Source organism: Oncorhynchus kisutch, linkage group LG13 (genome assembly GCF_002021735.2).
Source record: "Oncorhynchus kisutch isolate 150728-3 linkage group LG13, Okis_V2, whole genome shotgun sequence".
Taxonomy (NCBI): domain Eukaryota; kingdom Metazoa; phylum Chordata; class Actinopteri; order Salmoniformes; family Salmonidae; genus Oncorhynchus; species Oncorhynchus kisutch.
Genome location: NC_034186.2, coordinates 72,522,016 through 72,545,526, shown reverse-complemented (window position 1 = coordinate 72,545,526; position 23,511 = coordinate 72,522,016). Strand labels below are relative to the sequence as shown.

Genomic DNA, 23,511 nt, shown 5'->3' with positions numbered 1-23,511 from the left:
AATTAATGAATGAAATTTGATTCCCGTGTCAAATTGTCAGTTGGCAACCCATTAATTGACACAAACAAACATTACAATAATTCACTGATAATTCTTTGTCCGGTGTTTTCTGCAGTGCGCATCGCATAAAGAGTAAAAAAAAACATCATCATAGTAAATAAGGTAATCCAAACAATAATTATATCCCTAGAGCAATTAAAAATATACATACATACATACAAATAAATTCAGAAAAATGAAACAGAAGGCATTTGAACCCCGTCTGGCCATATCAGTAGACATGGTCAGACTTTAACTGGCAGCTGAGAGGAGGCGGATGAGTGATGAGATAAACTAGATTCTGTCTGCTGAAAGAATGTACAGAGCCTTCAGAAAGTATCACACCCCTTGATTCTTTCCACATTTTGTTGTGTTACAAAGTGGGATTAAAATATATATTTTATTGTCCTTTTTTTAAACTCTAATGTCAAAGTGGAAGGAAACTTCTAACATTTATAAAAAATAAATATTAAAAATGAAACACTCATACAGTATATCTTGATTAGATAAGTAACCACCTGAATCAATACATGTTGGAATCACCTTTGGCAGGATTCCAGCTGTGAGTGTTTCTGGGTAAGTCTCTAGGAGCTTTCCACACCTGGATTGTGCAACATTTGGCCATTATTCTTTTCAAACTTCTTCAAAGCTCTGTCAAATTGTTTGTTGATCATTGAATATGTTTACATGCACACAAATAATTCAATATTAAACTGATTATGGCTGTAGGCCGAGTATGGCAATAGTCATGTAAACACTTTAACCAATCAATCAAATGTATTTATAAAGCCCTTTTTACACCAGCAGATGTCACAACGTGCTATACAGAAACGCAGCCTAAAACCCCAAACAGCAAGCAATGCAGATGTAGAAGCACGGTGGCTAGGAAAAACTCCCTAGAAAGGTAGGAACATAGGAAGAAACCTAGAGCGGAACCAGGCTCTGAGGGGTGGACAGTCCTCTTCTGGCTGTGCTGGGTAGAGAGGAACCAGGCTCTGAGGGGTGGACAGTCCTCTTCTGGCTGTGCCGGGTAGAGAGGAACCAGGCTCTGAGGGGTGAACAGTCCTCATCTGGCTGTGCTGGGTAGAGAGGAACCAGGCTCTGAGGGGTGGACAGTCCTCTTCTGGCTGTGCCGGGTAGAGAGGAACCAGGCTCTGAGGGGTGGACAGTCCTCATCTGGCTGTGCTGGGTAGAGAGGAACCAGGCTCTGAGGGGTGAACAGTCCTCATCTGGCTGTGCTGGGTAGAGAGGAACCAGGCTCTGAGGGGTGGACAGTCCTCTTCTGGCTGTGCCGGGTAGAGAGGAACCAGGCTCTGAGGGGTGGACAGTCCTCATCTGGCTGTGCTGGGTAGAGAGGAACCAGGCTCTGAGGGGTGGACAGTCCTCTTCTGGCTGTGCCGGGTAGAGAGGAACCAGGCTCTGAGGGGTGAACAGTCCTCATCTGGCTGTGCTGGGTAGAGAGGAACCAGGCTCTGAGGGGTGGACAGTCCTCTTCTGGCTGTGCTGGGTAGAGAGGAACCAGGCTCTGAGGGGTGGACAGTCCTCTTCTGGCTGTGCCGGGTGGAGATAGTACATGACCAATAAGGCCAGAGTTTGAATATCTTGAAGAACACTTTCATGGATGACAAGCATGGTTATTCAGAGGTTGAGACAGCAGGTGTGGTAGAGAGAGAGGTAGAGTGTCTGGTGAACAGGTCTTGGCAGCAGCACGACCAGGTGTACTGGGGACAGCCAGGAGTCATCAGGCCAGGTAGTCCTAAGGCATGGTCCTAGGGCTCAGATCCTCCGGGAGGGGAGGGAGAGAGAGAGAATTAGAGGGAGCACACAAATTCACACAGGACACCAGATAAGACGGATAATTACACCAGATATAAAAGACTGACCCTAGGCCCCGGCACATAGACTATTGCAGCATAGATACTGGAGGCCGAGGCAGGGAGGGGGTCAGGGGACACTGTTTACAGTGCATTAGGAAAGTATTCAGACCCCTTGACCTTTTTCAAATGTTGTAAATGTTTTAAACAAACTATTATATTAATCTGACTGCCCATGCAACTGTACACACTGCTAGTAGGTAGTAGCAACTGTACTCACTGCTAGTAGGTAGTAGCAACTGTACACACTGCTAGTAGGTAGTAGCAACTGTACACACTGCTAGTAGGTAGTAGCAACTGTACACACTGCTAGTAGGTAGTAGCAACTGTACACACTGCTAGTAGGTAGTAGCAACTGTACTCACTGCTAGTAGGTAGTAGCAACTGTACACACTGCTAGTAGGTAGTAGCAACTGTACACACTGCTAGTAGGTAGTAGCAACTGTACACACTGCTAGTAGGTAGTAGCAACTGTACACACTGCTAGTAGGTAGTAGCAACTGTACACACTGCTAGTAGGTAGTAGCAACTGTACTCACTGCTAGTAGGTAGTAGCAACTGTACACACTGCTAGTAGGTAGTAGCAACTGTACACACTGCTAGTAGGTAGTAGCAACTGTACTCACTGCTAGTAGGTAGTAGCAACTGTACACACTGCTAGTAGGTAGTAGCAACTGTACACACTGCTAGTAGGTAGTAGCAACTGTACTCACTGCTAGTAGGTAGTAGCAACTGTACACACTGCTAGTAGGTAGTAGCAACTGTACTCACTGCTAGTAGGTAGTAGCAACTGTACACACTGCTAGTAGGTAGTAGCAACTGTACACACTGCTAGTAGGTAGTAGCAACTGTACTCAATGCTAGTAGGTAGTAGCAACTGTACTCACTGCTAGTAGGTAGTAGCAACTGTACTCACTGCTAGTAGGTAGTAGCAACTGTACTCACTGCTAGTAGGTAGTAGCAACTGTACTCGTTGCTAGACAACCAAGTTACTCAAGTAAAAGTGAAAGTCAGACAGTAAAATACTACTTGAGTAAAAGTATAAAAGTATTTGGTTTTAAATATACTTAAGTATCAAATGTAAAAGTTTAAATAATTTAAGATTCCTTATATTCATCAAAACAAAATGTATTTGTCACATGCACCAAATAAAACAGGTGCAGACCTTACCGTGAAATGCTTACTTACAAACCCTTAACCCTCAATGCAGTTAAGAAAAATAGAGTTAAGAAAATATTTACTAAATAAACTAAAGTAACACAATAACATAACAATAACGAGGCTACAGTATATATAGGGGGTACAGGTACCTAGTCAATGTGCTGGGGAACAGGTTAGTCGAGGTAATTGAGGAAATATGTACATGAACAGAAGGGGTAGAGGGGCAAAGCAGACAGACCAATTTTCTTGTTTTAAAATGTATGGATAGCCAGAGGCACACTCTAACACTCAGACATTATTTACAAAAGATGCATTTGTGTTTAATGAGTCCGCCAGAGGCAGTAGGGATGACCACGTGTTCTCTTGATAAGTGCACGGATTTGACCATATTCCTGTCCTGCTAAGTGTTCAAAATGTAACGAGTACTTTTGGTTGTCAGGGAAAATGTATGGAGTAAAAATTACTATATTTTCTTTAGGAATGTAGTGGAGTAAAAGTAGTCAAAAATAAAAATAGTAAAGTAAAGTACAGATACCCAAAAGAACAACTTAGGTAGTACTTTAAGTATTTTTACTTTACACCACTGAGTACACTGTGTGTGCAGAGAATAATTCCAAAAAGCCAGTTATGTGGAACAATGATACACCGGGCTGTAAAGTCTCAATAAATGCCGCTATTCTTCTCTCAAACTGTTTAGTTTGAATGTTTTGATTTTTAAATACTTGGACTTGGGTTTTTAAATGCATTTATTTTATTCAATTTCTTACCTATCCACAATACTAATTCATATCACAAGTTATTATTGATAGGCTATCAATAATGAGGACTATCAAAGGACTGCCATATTACATGAGACATTCTTTATATAAACATTCCAAAATGGCCTTTCCTATACATTGCACTTGTGCAAATGCTTTGTAAACCCGGCCCTTAAATTTACCAAAATCATGCGGCATCCTGCAATATTTTCATAACATCTGGGCGTGCATAAGTATCAGAAGTCAATATAGGTGTAGGGCCATCAATGGAATGTTGTTATATTTTTTGTAATACGTGTTTTTCATTTTTATTTTCCGCTGAAGGACACTGACGTCAAAGCAGAACTGAAAATTAGACCGAATTAATTTCAGCTGCGCTTGCTTCTTTGAAACAGACGCCCCTTATTCCATTCAGCTGTTTTTGTTATAGTAAGACTGAAACAACACAGCGTGTGAATGTGCCTTCATAGTGTTTATGCGTATGTGGTGGGTGAAAATGTATGAAGTGAATGTATCCACCTAGTGGATAAAATGTAGACTACAGTAGTTCAGTTTGTAGACCTACAAAAAGAGAGCCCTATGAACAGATAATTGTTGATGCAGATGTTTAGGAGTTGCACGTTAAATGCGCGTTGCATCTTGGGAATCGTAGTAACATGGAGGTGCCCGTTTGTCACGCATGACTTTATACATGTCGAAGCTTTAAAACGTGAATTTCGATTGTCTTTGATTTTATTATCATATTAGATTGACGAATACAATGTCATAAAGACGCGCAACGCTTCGGGGAAACACGGTATTGCCTGTTTGCTACGCTAGCTTGCTGAGCTAGCTTTGCTAGGTCAACTTGTAGGCAAAGAGGAACAGCATTTTATTCTAGCTAACATTACCTCTTGTTTTTGCAAATATTGTACAAAACTAGTAGCTAGGTAATGTTACTAGGCTGTAGCAATATGTTGGTCGTGTGCTGTACAATTTCTTATTTAGTTAGCTATTTTACCTTTCCAGAATGATTGACGACCTCTGTGTATTTCAGGTAAGCTATGTCTCTGTTGAGAGGGTTGCTGAAGGCTTGCCACTCCACACAACCAGACAGTTAAGCACTGGTAGGTAAGATTAGCACTGGTAGGTACATTGCAATTCAGATTCAATGTTTTGTAGCTGCGGCAGGTTGCCTAGTTGTTAGAGCGTTGGGCAAGTACCCGAAAGGTTGCTAGATGGAATCCCGAGCTGACAAGGTAAAAATCTGTTGTTCTGCAGTTAACCCACTAGGCTGTCATTGTAAATAAGAATTTGCTCTTAACCTGACTTACTTAAATAAATTTCATAATGATAGGCCTATTTTGCGTGCTCAAAATTTTCCAACCAGGGCCCTGTGAATTTGATACGTCGTAACAAGAAGTTTTAATGTGTGGTACTACAAACAGGACACTGATACATTAGGTGTCATACAATTGTTGTTTATACTGTAGCATTAGTCAGTATTATAGTTTTTGTCAATTGAAGTCTATTGGTACTGAATGTAGCCCAGGTAATGAGATCAAAATGTGTTTCAGGTGTGTGCTGTCCAGTCCATATGAATGCCATTCCTGAGCTGAAGAAGGTGGACTGAGAAGAGGAGCATGTTTGGGGTTTATGACAACATAGGAATTTTAGGTAACTGGGAAGTTATCAGTTTCAAATCATAGCTCATTTGACCTGATGTCAAGACATTGAGTTGATGCATAACTTTAATATCTTTATGAAAGTGCTGCCCAGGCTCTTGGGACTCGAACCATTTCAGCAACATGACGCTGTCCTCTGGACTAACTTAAAATATACTCTTGGTTACCAGGTAGATATGAAAATGGACACATGCTGAAAATGTCACTTCTCCCCCCCATGCAAAAAAAATGTCATGTAAGGCTTCTACCATATTGCCAGTTGATACAAAATGGTACAGTGCTGTTTTTGGGGGGTTAACCAAAACACACACACACTGCTATAACAGGCCTTACATCTCTAACGTGTTGTCTGTAGGTGACTTCAAAGCCCACCCTAAGGACCTGATCGTCTGGCTGGTCTGTGTGAAGGGTTTCCATGGCAATGAGCTGCGCAGCGTCTGACGAGGAAGAAGAGGATGGTGGGGAACAGGATGATGACACAGGACAAACACGACATGGAGAAGAGGATCCGCTTCCTCTATCGACACTTCAACCGCTTTGGGAAACATCGCTGATCTGATCTGGGACTGAGCGGTCTGGCTAACAATGCGAATCTACTACTGTACTAACACCTGCCCACTGGACCACATTCAGACTCTAAAAAGAGAAATGTGAGCTACTCAGTTATGCCACTTAGATTTATTGGGGAATAATGTAAGTAATGTTGTGGGTATGATAATAAACAGAAGCTTGTCATTACATTTGAGTGATTTTATTGTAAGGCTGCATTAGTTTTTGACCTAAATTGTGCCAATAGCAGTAATTTATAAAGTTATATATTCAATAATCAATCAGTTGACCAGATATTAATTTGACTAAGCATTCTCCATATTAAATTGCCCCACGGCCTGGCTAGCACGTTTTCAACGCAACCAATGGGGCTATATTGCTCCATACCGCAGCTCACTGCTGTGCAGTAATGTTCGCACTGCCTCCCATCTCGCTTTGTTTCGTGGACCAAAGAGGAATAACCTAGTTGTGGTCATGATGAAACTGGAATAAATCAAACATTGGGCCAGAGAGCTATTATAATATGGAGAGAGTAGTCTATAACTGGGGGTTAGTGAGAAGCCTAGTCATCCGGGTATAGAAAGGAGCACTTACAAGCCGGAGCGCGTGAGGGGGTAGCAGAGTCAACATTCTATACCAAGCAATGTACCGCAGTGTCGTCCTGCCGCCCTATCCGACACACAGAGAAAACTGCAGTACTGCAAAGTGTGGAGAGAGAGAGGGGGTTGGGAAAGAGGTACCGCACCATCGTTATGAGTCCAACTGGAGAGAGAGAGAGAGAGAGGGGAAGGGGAGCGACGCATTATTGCAGTATAGTGCCATCACACACACACAAACGAAACTAGTGCACAAACCGACACACAGATACGCTTCCACACACTCACCGGGAGAGGGGGAACAACGGTGGTGTTAGATAATTCTGAAACTAGACCACGGGAAAATAGTGAAATTATATAATTGGGTAATGTAAAGGAAAGTGAAATCAGTTGTGTTTAGCTTTTGAAGGGGAACGTGCAATCTAAACAATTGGTGTGATTTTGAGCATCTCGACTCAGCATCTTTGGAGTATCACGACTTCTCTTGCATAGATTTATTATTTAAAGAAATTCGCCAAGCATCCTTGGATTTATCCCTTATGGATTTTACGAACTGAAATTGAGAATCTGTGCATCACCCGTATTCACTTTCAACCTCTTATACCGCTGCCTTTCTTCGAGCGAATTATTACCCGACGCTTGCCTGGGTATTGCGGTACTCTGGTGATGACTTGCGGTGCTAAAGCATTGCTTTGAGGTTACTGCATCAGCTTCTGCATTCGTTTGTTATTAACGCATCATTTTAATCAGTCGAGTCTCTGAGGTTCTGGATATCTTTGGACGACAGCAGAGGTTTTTCCCATTGCTTTTTTTGTGATTTCGCTTTTTTCTTTTTTACTTCAGACCCTTCCCCCTTTCGTCTCTCGCGCTCTCTCTCTCGCCCCCCCACCGCTCACTGACAGTGAGTCAGTTCCAAGCAGCTGCATAGAAGATGTGAGTATCAATGCAGGGCTTCCTCTTTTTTACTTATTCTAGTCATTTGTTCTATTCACTAAACATGTTTTATTCTAATATGTTGAGTATTTACATCATGTTGTCAGGCTCTTTCTATGCTCTATTGATTTGTTCTAGCTTAATGTATTTTGCTGACGCAAGTCTTTTTCCGTCACAGCAGCTCTGAATAATGGATCTCATCTACTGTAGTTGATTACCCTCAGTCCTCTTCTGGGCTTCAAAAGAAATTCATTTTTCGCTTGATTATTTTAATTAAAAATTGGCTTATTTCAGCTGAAATTATGTTTTCTTTCTTTATACCATGGGTTTTGTACCGAATGGTTCTAGGGACTTCCAGGTTATCAAATGTCTGTGAAGTATTAGAAAATCAATATCAATGTGAACTGATTGGTCTGAGATGTTTGTCTTCTTCTCCAGTTACAGTAGGAAATACAGTAGGGTGCTACGCATGACATCTGGCATGAGACTGTCCTGCACCTGCAATATAGAACAAGTTCATGCCTTTCAAATGATGGCTATATTCTTCATATTCATATATATATGGTGGATGGAATGGTTGCCTCTACTTTATATTTGACTAATTTCAATAGTCTAAGTCAGGACCAACACCCCCAGATGAGTCCATGGAGGCTGTCTGTGTTAGAACGCTCCCCCTCTCACCCCTCCCCTTTCCCTCACCACCCCTCCTCCCCCTCTCTTTACCCTTCTGAACCAAATTAGTTGTTTGCCCCATCTTTTAATCCTTCTGCCTTTTCTCTCTCTTCTCTCCTTTTATTCCCTTTCTTCTTATCCTTCTCTCTTAACCCTCTCTCCAATCTCTCCTGTTCACCATCTCTACAGCCTCCCCTTACTTTTCTTTTGGCCTTTCCTGTCATCGTCCTCTTCTTCTTATCTCCCTCTTGCTTAATCTGACACTCTCTCTCTCTCTTTCTGACTCTCTCCCCCTCTCGCTCTTTTTCTTTCTCTCCCTCTTTCTGTCTATCCCATCTCTCTCTCTCTCTCTCTCTCTCTCTCTCTCTCTCTCTCAGGGAGGCATCTATGTACAATTCTGAATTTATCCCCTTTATTCTCCTCACCAACAGCTCTTCTCCTTTCTGTACTTCATCATTCATCTTTCTTCCTCTCCCCCATGCGGCATCGCATTAGTGAAAACCAAGACTGTTCTCAGGGCATTCTACCAATATTCTATGAAAGTCATTTCTGTTAGTCAAAACCGGCAGACCTGCCCCGAGAACAGTCTTGATTTCTACAAATGCGATACAGCCTCTCCAATACTCTTCCTCTCCCTCTTCCCCTCTCTGGCTTCCAATTCCGTCCTTTATCTCATATCCCTTCTTTCCTCATCCTCCTCCTCTTTCCCCTCTCCTCATTATACTTGCCCTTCTGTGCTTTTCTGAACTTTTAATCTGAATCGCTTTTATCACTGAGTTCTGTTATCAAGGCTTTTCTTGTTTTTTTGTTTTAGTTACAACACCTCTAAAATGCGGTTGTTTCAGCTTGCTCATGACTGCTAAATTACTGTAATGTAAAAAAAAGTCTTACCCTTCCTCATCTCCCCTCTTCCCTTCTCCCTCCTTCCCCCTCTCCTATCCCTCGCACTTCCCATCTCTTCTCCTCTCTGTCCCTTCCTCCTTCTCTCCCCTTCCCAGGTCTGCCCCAGATGCTGCTCCCCCAGCTGGACCTCCCGGAGCCCCAGGGGCCCCAGGACCAGACGGAGCCCCAGGTGGAGGGCCCCCACCCCCTCCTCCCAACACCTCCAGCAACCGCAGGCTACAACAGACACAAGCCCAAGTGGAGGAGGTGAGCTAGTGTGACACACACGTACAGTACCAACCAACCTGCTCCTGGCTTCGATACCATGCTCCTAACAGTACTCCCACTCGTGCCAAACCATATAGTACAACATTTTAAACTACAGCAAGTAGCTAGCTTGTCAATCTGGGATTGACGTCACAGCGTGAGACAACTAGCAGCAATTAGGCCAGATCTGGGCTGCATTTCCAGTTGCTCCCTCCTCTCTGCACTCGTTCATTCTCCTTGGTGTAAGCAACAGCGCCACCCAGTTTCCCCCATTTTGCTTTCATCTATCCAATTCAATGAAATAGGGGAAGGGGGGAAATGAGGGCAGAAGTAAAGGACCAACCTTCTGGAATGAAATGCAGTCATGAGTCAAGCTGTAGAAACAGAGCTAAAAGAAAAGGAAAGGACATAGATTGTTTCTTTGACATTCTTTGATTGTTGGGAAATCTAAAAATAGAGTAGCATATTCTACTCTACTCTACAATGCAGTTTGATTTGTTTTACGATTTATTTCAGTAATGCTTTGGCTATGCAGTCTTCGTCAGGGTGTGGCTTTCTGGGATCAACATGATATTCCATCGACCTGACAACATGAATTTATTATTTTATTGATGTGTGTTTGTGGTGTGTGCATAATGAATGAAGCATTGAGAAATGTTGTAACAAGTATTCAAAAATACAAAACCCACGATAACAATTTGGATAGCATACTATACGATATGGCTAGCATATGATACAGCATGGCTAGTATACGATACAACATGGCTAGCTTACGATACAACATGGCTAGCATGCGATACAACATGGTTAGCATATGATACAACATGGCTAGCATATGATACAACATGGCTAGCATACAATACAATATGGCTAGCATACGATACAACATGGCTAGCATACGATACAACATGGCTAGCATACGATACAACATGGCTAGCATACGATACAACATGGCTAGCATATGATACAACATGGCTGTCTATGATGATGTTTAATATATTCTACAGTGCCTTGCGAAAGTATTCGGCCCCCTTGAACTTTGCGACCTTTTGCCACATTTCAGGCTTCAAAGAAGATGAAGATATAAAACTGTATTTTTTTGTGAAGAATCAACAACAAGTGGGACACAATCATGAAGTGGAACGACATTTATTGGATATTTCAAACTTTTTTAACAAATCAAAAACTGAAAAATTGGGCCAGCGATAATATTGAAATGGAAGGAGTATCAGACCACTGCAAATCTACCAAGACCTGGCCGTCCCTCTAAACTTTCAGCTCATACAAGGAGAAGACTGATCAGAGATGCAGCCAAGAGGCCCATGATCACTCTGGATGAACTGCAGAGATCTACATCTGAGGTGGGAGACTCTGTCCATAGGACAACAATCAGTCGTATATTGCACAAATCTGGCCTTTATGGAAGAGTGGCAAGAAGAAAGCCATTTCTTAAATATATCCATACAAAGTGTCGTTTAAAGTTTGCCACAAGCCACCTGGGAGACACACCAAACATGTGGAAGAAGGTGCTCTGGTCAGATGAAACCAAAATTGAACTTTTTGGCAACAATGCAAAACGTTATGTTTGGCATAAAAGCAACACAGCTCATCACCCTGACCACACCATCCCCACTGTCAAACATGGTGGTGGCAGCATCATGGTTTGGGCCTGCTTTTCTTCAGCAGGGACAGGGAAGATGGTTAAAATTGATGGGAAGATGGATGGAGCCAAATACAGGACCATTCTGGAAGAAAACCTGATGGAGACAGGGACGGAGATTTGTCTTCCAACAAGACAATGATCCAAAACATAAAGCAAAATCTACAATGGAATGGTTCAAAAATAAACATATCCAGGTGTTAGAATGGCCAAGTCAAAGTCCAGACCTGAATCCAATCGAGAATCTGTGGAAAGAAATGAAAACTGCTGTTCACAAATGCTCTCCATCCAACCTCACTGAGCTCGAGCTGTTTTGCAAGGAGGAATGGGAAAAAAATTCAGTCTCTCGATGTGCAAAACTGATAGAGACATACCCCAAGCGACTTACAGCTGTAATCGCAGCAAAAGGTGGCGCTACAAAGTATTAACTTAAGGGGGCTGAATCATTTTGCACGCCCAATTTTTCAGTTTTTGATTTGTTAAAAAAGTTTGAAATATCCAATAAATGTCGTTCCACTTCATGATTGTGTCCCACTTGTTGTTGATTCTTCACAAAAAAATACAGTTTTATATCTTTATGTTTGAAGCCTGAAATGTGGCAAAAGGTCGCAAAGTTCAAGGGGGCCGAATACTTTCGCAAGGCACTGTATTTCTATGGCCAAAGTTATGTTAGCTATTAACATATAGAAAATAACATGGTTGATCAATTTATCTTAGTAATGGACTGCACTGCAGCTTGGGAATGGTTTCATGCTGTATTAAATTGTGTGATGTGGACTTCTATGGCTTGGGCTGTCAGTAAATTCCTCCTCTCCTCTCCTCTCCTCTCCTCTCCTCTCCTCTCCTCTCCTCTCCTCTCCTCTCCTCTCCTCTCCTCTCCTCTCCTCTCCTCTCCAGGTGGTGGATATTATGCGGGTGAATGTGGACAAGGTTCTGGAGAGGGACCAGAAGCTGTCGGAGCTGGATGACAGAGCGGATGCTCTCCAGGCCGGGGCCTCCCAGTTCGAGAGCTGTGCAGCCAAACTCAAGAGCAAATACTGGTGGAAGAACGCAAAGGTAATGACAGTGATCAATGATTATATTGTCATTCACATTAGCAGACACTTTCATCCAAAAGGACTTAAAATTATCACATTCAGGAGAATTGCAAGGTAATGGTAATATTGATCATGATAATAATATGGTTATTTAGCCAACTCTTTCTATCCAAAGTGACAGTGTACTGTCATATATTCAAGTTAACATATATATCCAGTGTACTGTATGTGGCCCATGGGGGAATCATTCAGAGCCACAACTGTGGTGGTGTTGCAACACCAGTACCATGCTCCACCAACCAGTACCATGCTCCACCAACCAGTACCATACTCCACCAACCAGTACCATGCTCCACCAACCAGTACCATGCTCCACCAACCAGTACCATGCTCCACCAACCAGTACCATGCTCCACCAACCAGTACCATGCTCTACCAAACCAGTACCATGCTCCACCAACCAGTATCACGCTCCACCAACCAGTACCACGCTCCACCAACCAGTACCACGCTCCACCAACCAGCACCACCCTCCACCAACCAGTACCATGCTCCACCAACCAGTAGCATGCTCCACCAACCAGTAGCATGCTCCACCAACCAGTAGCATGCTCAACCAACCAGTACCATGCTCAACCAACCAGTACCATGCTCAACCAACCAGTACCATGCTCAACCAACCAGTACCACGCTCCACCATCCAATTGAGGTGCAGGGTGCTGAGGCGAACACACAGCATCTGTCCCTGGAACGCTGTCACCCCCCTTTCCCGCGCACTAATCCCCTAATTAGCGTCTGTGGGCGAGAGGAGCGGCGCTCCGGGGAATGGGGAATAGGGAGGCTCTCACTGCAGAGTTTTCTCTACATGCAGTTATTCTTATTAATTGCATAGCAATAGCACCAAAAATACACTGACTGGACACAAGGGAGTGTGATGAAATGTTACGCTCTGCTTTTTGTGTTTTTCATCATGCTGGGTTGGTGTGTGTGTGTGTGTGTTTTTGGTCAGCAGGACTAACGTTAATCCGCAGAGACTTCATCCCTGAATAAAAAAACACATGTTTAATCACCCGAGGAAAATCTATCAGGTTTATTAACTAGAAGAATAGAAGAATAAAGAAAGCCTTTAACTCCCCATTTGCTTTTCTTTCCAGATGATGATCATTATGGGTATCATTGGAGTTCTTGTGGTCGGAGTCCTTTTCTGTAAGTACCATTATTCACTTTCTCCTATTACCATTCATTGATACCCACTCGCATGTAGTCAGTTAGACGGTTTCTTCACGTCTTTTAAACTTCATTTGGACATTTCTTGGCATATGAATTCTTGTGCAGATGACTAAATTAATGTCCATACTTCTGTATTGCATTAGCGGATACTCACACTGCTCTCAGGGAAGGTCTGCCAGTTTTGACTAGCAGAAGTTACTTTTCGTAGTGGTTTAGGAGAATTAACGTAGCAGGTTAGGATAATTAGGTAAAGGTTAGGAAAATTGTTAGGGTTAGCTAAAATGCTAACACTATCTAGCTACAACCAGGCCTGTCCTGAGAACAGTCTTGGTTTCCACTAATGCAATTCTGAATCCATACTAGTCAAGTTCAGTAGATGTTAAGGCGAAGGCCACAGCTATAATCAGTGTGCACTTATAACAGGCCCAGGTCTGCCCTTCCTTGACTGTCTCCTAGTGCCTACTCTTATGTCAATAATTCATGACAACTTATTACAGTAAATGATTGAAACAGTATAAGGCCTTTGTTACCAGTCATTCAGCAGAAACAACAAATGTGTAGATATAGCCCACTGAATGCAAAGATCATTATTCTCCCTATCCCCCCCTCTCTCCCTCCCCCTCTCTTTATCTTCCTCTCTCTCTCCATCTTTCTCATAGTGTACTTCTTCTATTGAGTAATCCCACCGTGGCAGGACACAGACATGAGAGCGGAATAGGAGAGAAGAAGAAAACAAAATCGACACAAATCCAAACTCCTGTCCCGCCCCCTTTTCCTCCACACCAGGTCTTCCATCTAGCACTTAAACATGACGCTAGTGTGTAGATGTTGTTGCTCTCTTTTCTCTTTGTCCTCCTGCCCTTCCCTTCTCTTTGATCCATATTTCTTCCTCTGTTTTGGTGTGCTGTCTCACTCACTCTCTCCTGCCTCTGCGTCTCATACATTATTGAAGTGTGCAGTAGGGAAAGAGAGAGAGAGAGAGAGAAAGCAGGAAGAAGTGAAAGAGAGAGCATGGAGAAAGAGAGAGTGAGTGCAATGAAAGAGCGCAGCAGTTCTTTCTATCCGCCAAAGCTTGTTCGTGTTACCTTTTGGAGAGCATACCACATTTGTAAATTGATACTGACATACAGTACCTAACAACCCCTCCTGATCCCCTACCTCATACCACTACCATTATAAACACTACTTACTAATACAAGGTCATGTTTAAGAGTATGATCATTTTGTCATGTGTGTGTGTGTACTTGTGATCCAAATCAGTGTAGCCAGTAGCTTTTTCCAGGTTTAGTTGATGTAGGCCTTGACGGGCATTCCTGCCTTTTCCTTTACCTCCCTCTTTCTCTCACTCGCTGACTGTGGTGTTTAAGAGAGAGATAGAGAGAGAATAAGAAAAGCCAGGAAGGATACTGGAAAAGGCAGAAACCACTTTTGGGACACTGACTTTTAGTATATCTTTATTCTTGTACCACAGACAGACAGACGGACAGTTAGCTAGATTGACATTGACAGACAGAAACAGACAATCTGTACCTACATAAAGTATTCTTTCAGGAGTGCAGACAAAAGTCTATACAGCATTAACTCTGGACACACCTAAAGGCAGGTCTGTGTAATAACACTGCATAGTACATTTTTGATTGATTAGTGAGCAGCTTTACTGTGTTGTGGTTGTGTTCAGACACTCTTGTACGTTCTAGTAGAGAGGGTACAGGGTTAGGGAGGAATGGTTCAATAGACTGTCCCCTATCTGGAGAGGACATAACCAAATAACCCCCCAAATAACCCACTTCCTGCACATCAAACCAACAAAAACACACAGTTATCTACAGTAGACTTTAGGCTGTTACCTACAATAGCCTATAGGCCCAAATGGAAGTAGTGTTTGTGTCTTACTTGACTTGCATGGCAGACGATGTCCATAGTTTTGCCTATTTGTGTGACCTATGTATCTGCCATTTCTGAAACTGCCGATTGTACATTTATTTTATTTGGTTTAGTGGTTTTCAGGACCTGTGTATAGGCTACTGTATCTATGCGCTCAATTAGTAACTCATGCGTATGCAATGCAATGAAGCTCAAGAGTTTGCCAAATTTTTGTTGCCAGAGAACAATGGTTGCTACAGTAGTATTCTGACGGGGAAAAAACGAAAACCATAGTACCGTACAAGTAGTACCATAAAGTACTTCATCTTTGCCAGACTATTGCTCCTGAAAATATGTTTTTTAGTAGGTTTATATTTTACTCTTGGTGTTGGATATTCGAGAAAATATAATTTTCCTCTCAATGGTTGATAAAGAGGGACTGTTTGACACATTGTAAAAAAAAGAAAAGAAAAATAGCTATGTGTAAATTGCATTTATGAATGAAAATAGTGGTGATTCCTCAAAACAATGATCTAATAATATTGTGCAATAATATTATTAGGTAAATAAATTATACAACATGATAATACTGGGAGAGATACAACTGGATCATGAGAATTCTTTAAACGCATGCTTACCACTTGATGCTAATAAACAAAATCATCAACATGAATGTTTTCATCATTGAAGTGAAAATGAACAGGTATAATCCCACACCGTCTCTCCAGATTCAGAGAACAACACCAATGATACTATCAAAGAAAACATTTATTTGAAGAAAATGTACAACTGTTTATAGTGCAACAGTAATTCACATTACAGCAACTCTTAAGATATTGGTTTTCAACAGCTTCAGGTGCTGTGCCTCTGCGACCCTGAAAGAATCCAGGTCTGTGAATTAGGTTGGAACTCTTTGCAAGAAAAAAAAAATAGGAAAAATGTATTATTTGTCTGTTTGGACAGAAATTTGCTTCGCATTTTTAGGTTACTGTTGTCGTACTACAAATAGTTAAAAATACAAGGAGGTTCATAGGGAGCATGGGGAACTTACCTATTTCATCACTTGGTAGAAGAACAGAACGGTGATAACCAGAAAACCCAGGACCATCCAGTAGGAATCTGTAACAACAGGGAACCGTTTGGACTAATATGAATGGACACCATTTTGTTTCTGCACAGGTTCTCCCAATGACTCAGCAGTCAGCAGGCACCCAACAAGAGAAAACATTTAGCAAAAGAGCAGTATCTGAACCTGCCTGATAAGAACACTCATTATATTTTAGTTGTCCATTCACGCCTAATGAATGTGACCCATCAGCAATGCTGATGTTCACCTAATTTCATATTGTCCTCTCACGCCTGTGTCTGTAGCAGCCTACCTGGCTCAGGTGTCTCTACTGTCAGGCTGAGGGAGAGGGGTGTGTCCAGGGTCGTGTGGGTCACTCTGCAGGTGACCGTGGTTCCAGGGGGGAAGGTGGAGGGGTGAAGGGTGAGGTGGGAGGAGATGGACATGGTCCTGTCGCTGTGCTGCCGATGGCTGGAGAGAGACACCTGGTCTGATAGGATGCTAGGCTCTGAGTCTGTAGAGGAGACGGAGAACCACTCCATCTGAGAGAGAAGAGAGTCTCAGTATAATGTCTGTAATATTTAGGATATCCATATTATAAGTGCTGTACGATGACCTACCAATGATCTTCTGTTTTCATTAGAGGTATGATCGCTGTGTGCTTGTGTGCTAACCACTTTGAAACAGTGGTATCTGTGGATATGAATGACTGAATATTTCATTGGTCGACCGCACCAGACACACCTGGACATCCAGAGGGTAGTAGTTCTTGCAGTGGCAGCTCAGTTTCTGGGGCAACTCATCCCGAAATACCAGCTTCTCCTCAGAGAGAGAAACATGAGGAGGTTCTGAAGACAGAGAGACTTCGTATTTAGATGTGAATCGTGTGCACACTATGTCACACATGACATAGACACCTAATGTAATAAACGCATGTTCATATGTGTAGAGAAATAATGTACATTTGAGTCATTTAGCAGACCTTGCTCAAGTGCACATTGACAGATTTTTCACATTTTCGTCTCGGGCATTCAAACCAGCAAACTTTTGGTTACTGTACCAACGCCACCTGCTGCCTATGTAAAGTAGAGGTCAACCGATTAATCGGCAGGGCCGATTACAAGTTTTCATAACAATCGGTAATCTGCATTTTTGGACGCCGATTATGTTGCAATCCACGAGGAGACTGCGTGGCAGGCTGACCACCTGTTACGCGAGTGCAGCAAGGAGCCAAGGTAAGTTGCTAGCTAGCGTCAAACTTTTCTTACAAAAAATTATCTATCTTAACATAATCAATAATTAACTACACATGGTTGATGATATTACTAGTTTAACTAGCTTGTCCTGCGTTACATATAATCAATGCGGTGCCTGTTAATTTATCATCGAATCACAGCCTACTTCGCCAAACGGGGGATGATTTAACAAAAGCACATTCACAAAAAAAGCACAATCGTAGCACCAGTGTCACAAGTTATAACCATAAACATCAATGCCTTTCTTAAAATCAATACACAAGTATATATTTTTTTACTTGCATAATTTAGTTCAAATAAATTAACGTTAGCAGACAATATTAACTAGGGAAATTGTGTCACTTATCTTGTGTTCAGTGTAAGCAGAGTCAGAGTATACGCAGCAGTTTGGCCGCCTGGCTCGTTGTGAACTGTGTGAACCATTTCTTCCTAACAAAGATCGGAATTAATTTTCCATAATTTTATATAATTATGACATAACCTCGAAGGTTGTGCAATGTAACAGCAATATTTAGACTTAGGGTTGCCACCCGTTCGATAAAATACGGAATGGTTCCATATTTCACTGAAAGAATAAACGTTTTGTTTTCCAAAATTATAGTTTCCGGATTTGACCATATTAATGACCCAAGGCTCGTATTTCTGTGTGTTTATTATATTATAATTAAATCTATGATTTGATATTTGATAGAGCAGTCTGACTGAGCGGTGGTAGGCAGCAGCAGGCTCGTAAGCATTCATTCAAACAGCACTTTCCTGCGTTTAACAGCAGCTCTTTGCAATGCTTGAAGCACATCGCTGTTTATGACTTCAAGCCTATCAACTCCTGAGATTAGGCTGGCAATACTATACTGCCTATAAGAACATCCAATTGTCAAAAGTACATGAAATACAAATGGTATAGAGAGAAATAGTCCTATAAATTCCTATAATAACTACAACCTAAAACTTCTTACCTGGGAATATTGAAGACTCCAGCTTTCATATGTTCTCATGTTCTGAGCAAGGAACTTAAACGTTAGCTTTTTTACGTGGCAAATATTGTACTTTTACTTTCTTCTCCAACACTTTGTTTTTGCATTATTTAAACCAAATTGAACATGTTTAATTATTTATTTGAGACGGAATTGATTTTATTAATGTTTTATATTAAGTTAAAATAAGTGTTCATTCAGTATTGTTGTAATTGTCATTATTACAAATGTAAATAAAAATCGGACGATTAATCGGTGTCAGCTTTTTTTGGTCCTCCAATAATCGGTATTGGTTTTGGCGTTGAAAAATCATAATCGGTTGACCACTAATGTAAAGAGACAATCAGTCACAAGTGTTCTTAGAGGGACTCACGTGTGACGTGTAGCTGTATGACCTGCTGGGCCTGGTACAGTCCAGTGCTGACGGTGCAGATGTAGGTCCCCTCGTCAGATACCTTCAGTCTGGCCAGAGTCAGAGACGCATTACCCTGCCCCACCAGCAGGGCGGCATCCACGCTCGAACCCTCCCTCTCCACGTGTACTGGAGGAGAAAAAAACAATGCGAAACAGAGTATGATGAGGTGAAAAATAGGTAAAATTCTCATAGTAATCATTCAGTAAACCTCTGGGTTCCTAGCTATGACAGCAGTAACACATTCTTAATTTCCATCTCTGGGTAGATAATACAGTTGGTCCTAATGCACTTTGTGTTGTGATGGTAGGTAGACCTAATTCATCCAACACTTATAGCACCATCATAACTACTTAAATAATGCCTTTATTCTCTCACCTGCTGGCCCCTCCTCTGTCTCCGTCTGCCCCGCCCTAATCTCCAGCACTTTCCTCCCACTTCCTCTGTGCTGCAGCCGCCACTCAAGCCCCAGCTCCCGCCCTGGGGATGGGGCCTGCTGCCTGAAGCCACAGTCCAGGAGGGCCATTCCCCCTAGAGGAGCGGAGTGGGACTCTGAGCGAGAGAACACCAGGAACACCACTGGGGAAGACAAGGGAGAGAGAAAGAAGGGATTATGGAGAAAGAAGCAAGTGAAAAGTAGAGAAAGTGCAAAATACTAGAGAAAGAAAGAGGGGTGATAAGAGAAGATGCGGATGAGAGAATGAGAGAGTAACAGTGTTATACATCATTACAATATGACATGTCTGCTCTACAACAGGCATACTACCAGAAGCATTATAATAACCTCCTTGTCTCACCCTCAGTCAGCAAAGTTCCTGATTGGCTGAGGGGGAGTTCCAGTTTGCTCTGCATGAGAGCTGGACGATCTGATTGGTCCAGTGGCCGTGTCTGCAGGACCAATGTGAGGCTGAGCTCACCCCCCTCTATCTGCAAGGAGCCAATGAAGTAGGCTGGTTCTGTGGAGCCCTCCTTGGCATTACGAGGGAAGTAGCGGCTGATCTCACATGTCACTTCCTGCTCGTTACAGTCAGCGTGGAGCAGCAGGTCTGCCTCTGGGATCTCAGGAGACTCAACTGTCAGAAAGCAGAGAGGGGTGGAGGGAGAGTGCAGGAGAGGGATGGTGTGAGGGAGAGAGAAGGGGAAGGTAATTCCATCACGTAACTCTGCTGTACAAAAGAGAACCTGATAATGAACCAACCTTTAGCCTCCAAGATGATGTTATTAGGATCGGGGACAGCAGGAGGGTTGAAGGGGGTCAGAGTATCCGGTGAAAGATCAGGGGTCACGGCCAGGTCTCTGAGGACAAGTGTTGCTGGGGTGCGGCTGAAGAGAGCCCCACCTCCCATTCCCCCCATCCCACTACCCTCCTCCACCAGAGAACAGGACAGCACCACGTCTGCTCCTCCCTGGCCTAAGAGAGGGAGAGAAGGGGAGGGGGAGCATGAGGAGTGAGAGGCGGGGACAGGATGAGAGAGAGGCACGGGAAGAGGTCATAAGGAGCAGGAATGTGAGCATAGGTGACTAATGTCCAGAATATATAATCATTTCATGTTTAGAAAATGTCAGAAGTGAAGAAAAACAATTCTTACCAGAAACGCATGTAATCAAATATCCAAAAAGCAGGATTTCAAGCATCTTTCCAGTAGTTTTTTATTCAACAGTAATTACTGACCATTCATAAATATACAGAATAGACCCCTAATTTCACAATTTAATTCATGACCACGCTCGAAACCAAATACAATTTAGAGACAGTTAAAATGTTAGGCTGTTATACAGTGAAGTTACTTTCACTTTTGTTTGGAGGTAAATCAAATAAAGTTACAAATGGTTAATTAAATGTTCACGTTATTAGTTTGACATAATAAGAATGATCAGACCTATTGATTTATCAAACATCGATTAATAGATGCCATGTTTCCAGCGTGTATTTTTCTTAGTTGTTTTCTTCTAAGTTGTTTTCAGCGTTCGAAGCAGGTGCGTCATTGCAGAATTTAGAGAAGCTTTGCTGAACGAAAGTGAAAGAGAGTTGTCCATTTTTCAGCATATCCTCCAATCACACAGCAATAACCTCATCCCTCATTGGTGGCTAAGATAAAATGTGTGTCCGTAACAGAGCATGTGAGCGTAGTTGCACCAAGCCAATAGATGGCGCTGCTGTTATGTGTATTTGAGTGTTATACTATATAGTACGAGTGAGCCAAGTTAGGCATTACTTACTATGCACTGAATGGAGCTGTATGCATGTTACCGAGTGATGCTGAAGTAAAGACATTCTAATCAACATTACATTGCTCTTGTATAGAACAAACAAAATACAAAATACGGCGCACATGTCCTTTCCAACGCTCTGCTAAAAACCGCGCCGAGCTCACAGCGGAAAAAATTCGCCCCATTCATTAAAATACAATTTAACCAACACCCATCGATTTTTTGTGTGACTACCTGGACCTACCATTTGGTTTTGAACTATTAAAATCAAACTATATGGATTTGAACGAAAATTATTTGAATAAACATGAAAAGGTGATTGCAAGAAGTACACATCATTTCAAAAAGGGTTCTCCTATGGGGACAGCCAAAGAACCCTTTGGGAACTTTTTTCTAAAAAGAGTATGGGTAACTATGGGCCCTGGTCAAAAGTAGTGTGCTACATAGGGAATATGGTTCCATTTTAGACATAGGCACTCTTTGCATAAGTTAACTGAGCCAATTTACTCCATACACACACCAGACCTCAGTTCAAATGGAATTTGAAATAATTTAAAATACTTTAGCTGGGCATGATTGAGCTTCCCTGGTGCAATGGAACCAATGAAATAGTCCCAAAAGTGCAAATCCCACTTTATACACCAAAGTCTGGCTCTTGCATACGCACAAAGTATTTAAAATATTTAAACTACTATTTGAACCCAGGTCTGACACACAGTCTCCTAGCATCAGTCAGTGTGTTAAGTAGGCTACATTAGCTCCAAGGAGCGATGAGTGATGATGGTTGCTGTAGACAGATGGCCAGAATTACGGTTACACATTATTTACGACAGCCATCTCTCTCTCTCTCTCTCTCTCTCTCTCTCTCTCTCTCTCTCTCTCTCTGTGCAAATAGGCTGTGATTTTTGGAGGTATTTTTCTTAAAACTGCATTGTTAATTATTAAGGGCTTGTAAGTAGCATTTCACTGTTGTATTTGGCGCATGTGACAAATACAATTTCGATTTGATTTGACTTAGAATTAAATACTAATTAAACGAAAAATGACTTATTAGTGCCTTTCAATTCATTTTTAGAAACACCAGTTTGGCCAGTCTGTGGCTTCTGTCTCATGTGATGATGCCTGGAGAGCAGGTCAGCAGCAGTGAATATCCTCTCCATACTTGTAGAACCACTGGGGATGCTAAACACCCTTTTGGACACTCTTGCCAGGCTGGGCAGAGATGCAGAGTTGTTTGAAATGTTTTCTATAGGTAGGCCTAAAGGTTTTTAGGCAAAATATGCCAGGCCTATTGGGCCAAAATCATTATGGCCCAAAATCATTATGGCCCATTGTATTGATAATAGAACAAAAATTTACGAAACGTTTAAGAAATCCAATTTTTTTGTTTATAAATACTTTGATACAATGACACACTTAGTTATCTATCCGCCTCGTTCCTTTCTTTTAGCATGCGCATGCGCATAGTAAGTATACCATCATGCTTTTGGGATATGTGTCTTTTCAGATTCCACAAAGTTGTGGACATTAGATCACTACACTCCCTCTCTTCTTTGTTGTGGACATTAGATCACTACACTCCCTCTCTTCTTTGTTGTGGACATTAGATCACTACACTCCCTCTCTTCTTTGTTGTGGACATTAGATCACTACACTCCCTCTCTTCTTTGTTGTGGTCATTACATCACCACACTCCCTCTCTTCTTTGTTGTGGTCATTACATCACCACACTCCCTCTCTTCTTTGTTGTGGTCATTACATCACCACACTCCCTCTCTTCTTTGTTGTGGTCATTACATCACCACACTCCCTCTCTTCTTTGTTGTGGTCATTACATCACCACACTCCCTCTCTTCTTTGTTGTGGTCATTACATCACCACACTCCCTCTCTTCTTTGTTGTGGTCATTGCATCACCACACTCCCTCTCTTCTTTGTTGTGGTCATTACATCACCACACTCCCTCTCTTCTTTGTTGTGGTCATTAGATCACTACACTCCCTCTCTTCTTTGTTGTGGTCATTACATCACCACACTCCCTCTCTTCTTTGTTGTGGTCATTACATCACCACACTCCCTCTCTTCTTTGTTGTGGTCATTACATCACCACACTCCCTCTCTTCTTTGTTGTGGTCATTACATCACTACACTCCCTCTCTTCTTTGTTGTGGTCATTACATCACCACACTCCCTCTCTTCTTTGTTGTGGTCATTACATCACTACACTCCCTCTCTTCTTTGTTGTGGTCATTACATCACCACACTCCCTCTCTTCTTTGTTGTGGTCATTACATCACCACACTCCCTCTCTTCTTTGTTGTTGTCATTACATCACCACACTCCCTCTCTTCTTTGTTGTGGTCATTACATCACTACACTCCCTCTCTTCTTTGTTGTGGTCATTACAT

At 42.2% G+C, this 23,511-nt stretch overlaps 2 protein-coding genes and 1 pseudogene across 7 annotated transcripts; 2 read left to right on the top strand and 1 right to left on the bottom strand.

The window, feature by feature from the left end:
- The first annotated feature begins 4,360 nt into the window (after positions 1-4,360).
- Positions 4,361-6,234, top strand: LOC109906401 (39S ribosomal protein L51, mitochondrial-like; annotated as a pseudogene).
- Positions 6,235-6,435: 201 nt separating this feature from the next.
- LOC109906410 (vesicle-associated membrane protein 1-like) lies at positions 6,436-15,858 on the top strand. Of its 3 annotated transcripts, XM_020504100.2 has the most exons (6): positions 6,679-6,781; positions 7,485-7,574; positions 9,245-9,395; positions 11,953-12,111; positions 13,247-13,298; positions 13,982-15,854. In XM_020504100.2, coding segments are annotated over exons 2-6 (381 nt in total). In that variant the 5' UTR covers positions 6,679-6,781; positions 7,485-7,572; the 3' UTR covers positions 13,999-15,854. The 3 variants fall into 3 exon arrangements, 2 of the variants coding, with proteins under 2 accessions (XP_020359681.1, XP_020359689.1); XM_020504092.2 differs by having other exon boundaries at positions 6,436-7,574; positions 13,982-15,858; XR_004202515.1 differs by lacking the exon at positions 6,679-6,781 and having other exon boundaries at positions 6,796-7,574; positions 11,953-13,298.
- tapbpl (TAP binding protein like) lies at positions 15,536-20,989 on the bottom strand. Of its 4 annotated transcripts, none has more exons than XM_020503937.2 (9): positions 20,483-20,989; positions 20,092-20,304; positions 19,691-19,966; positions 19,272-19,472; positions 18,855-19,022; positions 16,996-17,099; positions 16,565-16,793; positions 16,237-16,304; positions 15,536-16,096 (listed from the first exon to the last, which is right to left on the bottom strand). In XM_020503937.2, exons 1-8 carry the CDS (start codon positions 20,526-20,528, stop codon positions 16,237-16,239), a joined length of 1,305 nt encoding a protein of 434 aa, XP_020359526.1. In that variant the 5' UTR covers positions 20,529-20,989; the 3' UTR covers positions 15,536-16,096. The 4 variants fall into 4 exon arrangements, with proteins under 4 accessions (XP_020359526.1, XP_020359545.1, XP_020359535.1 ...); XM_020503956.2 differs by having other exon boundaries at positions 20,092-20,299; positions 20,774-20,923; XM_020503946.2 differs by having other exon boundaries at positions 15,936-16,060; positions 20,483-20,946.
- Between the last annotated feature and the right edge of the window lie 2,522 nt (positions 20,990-23,511).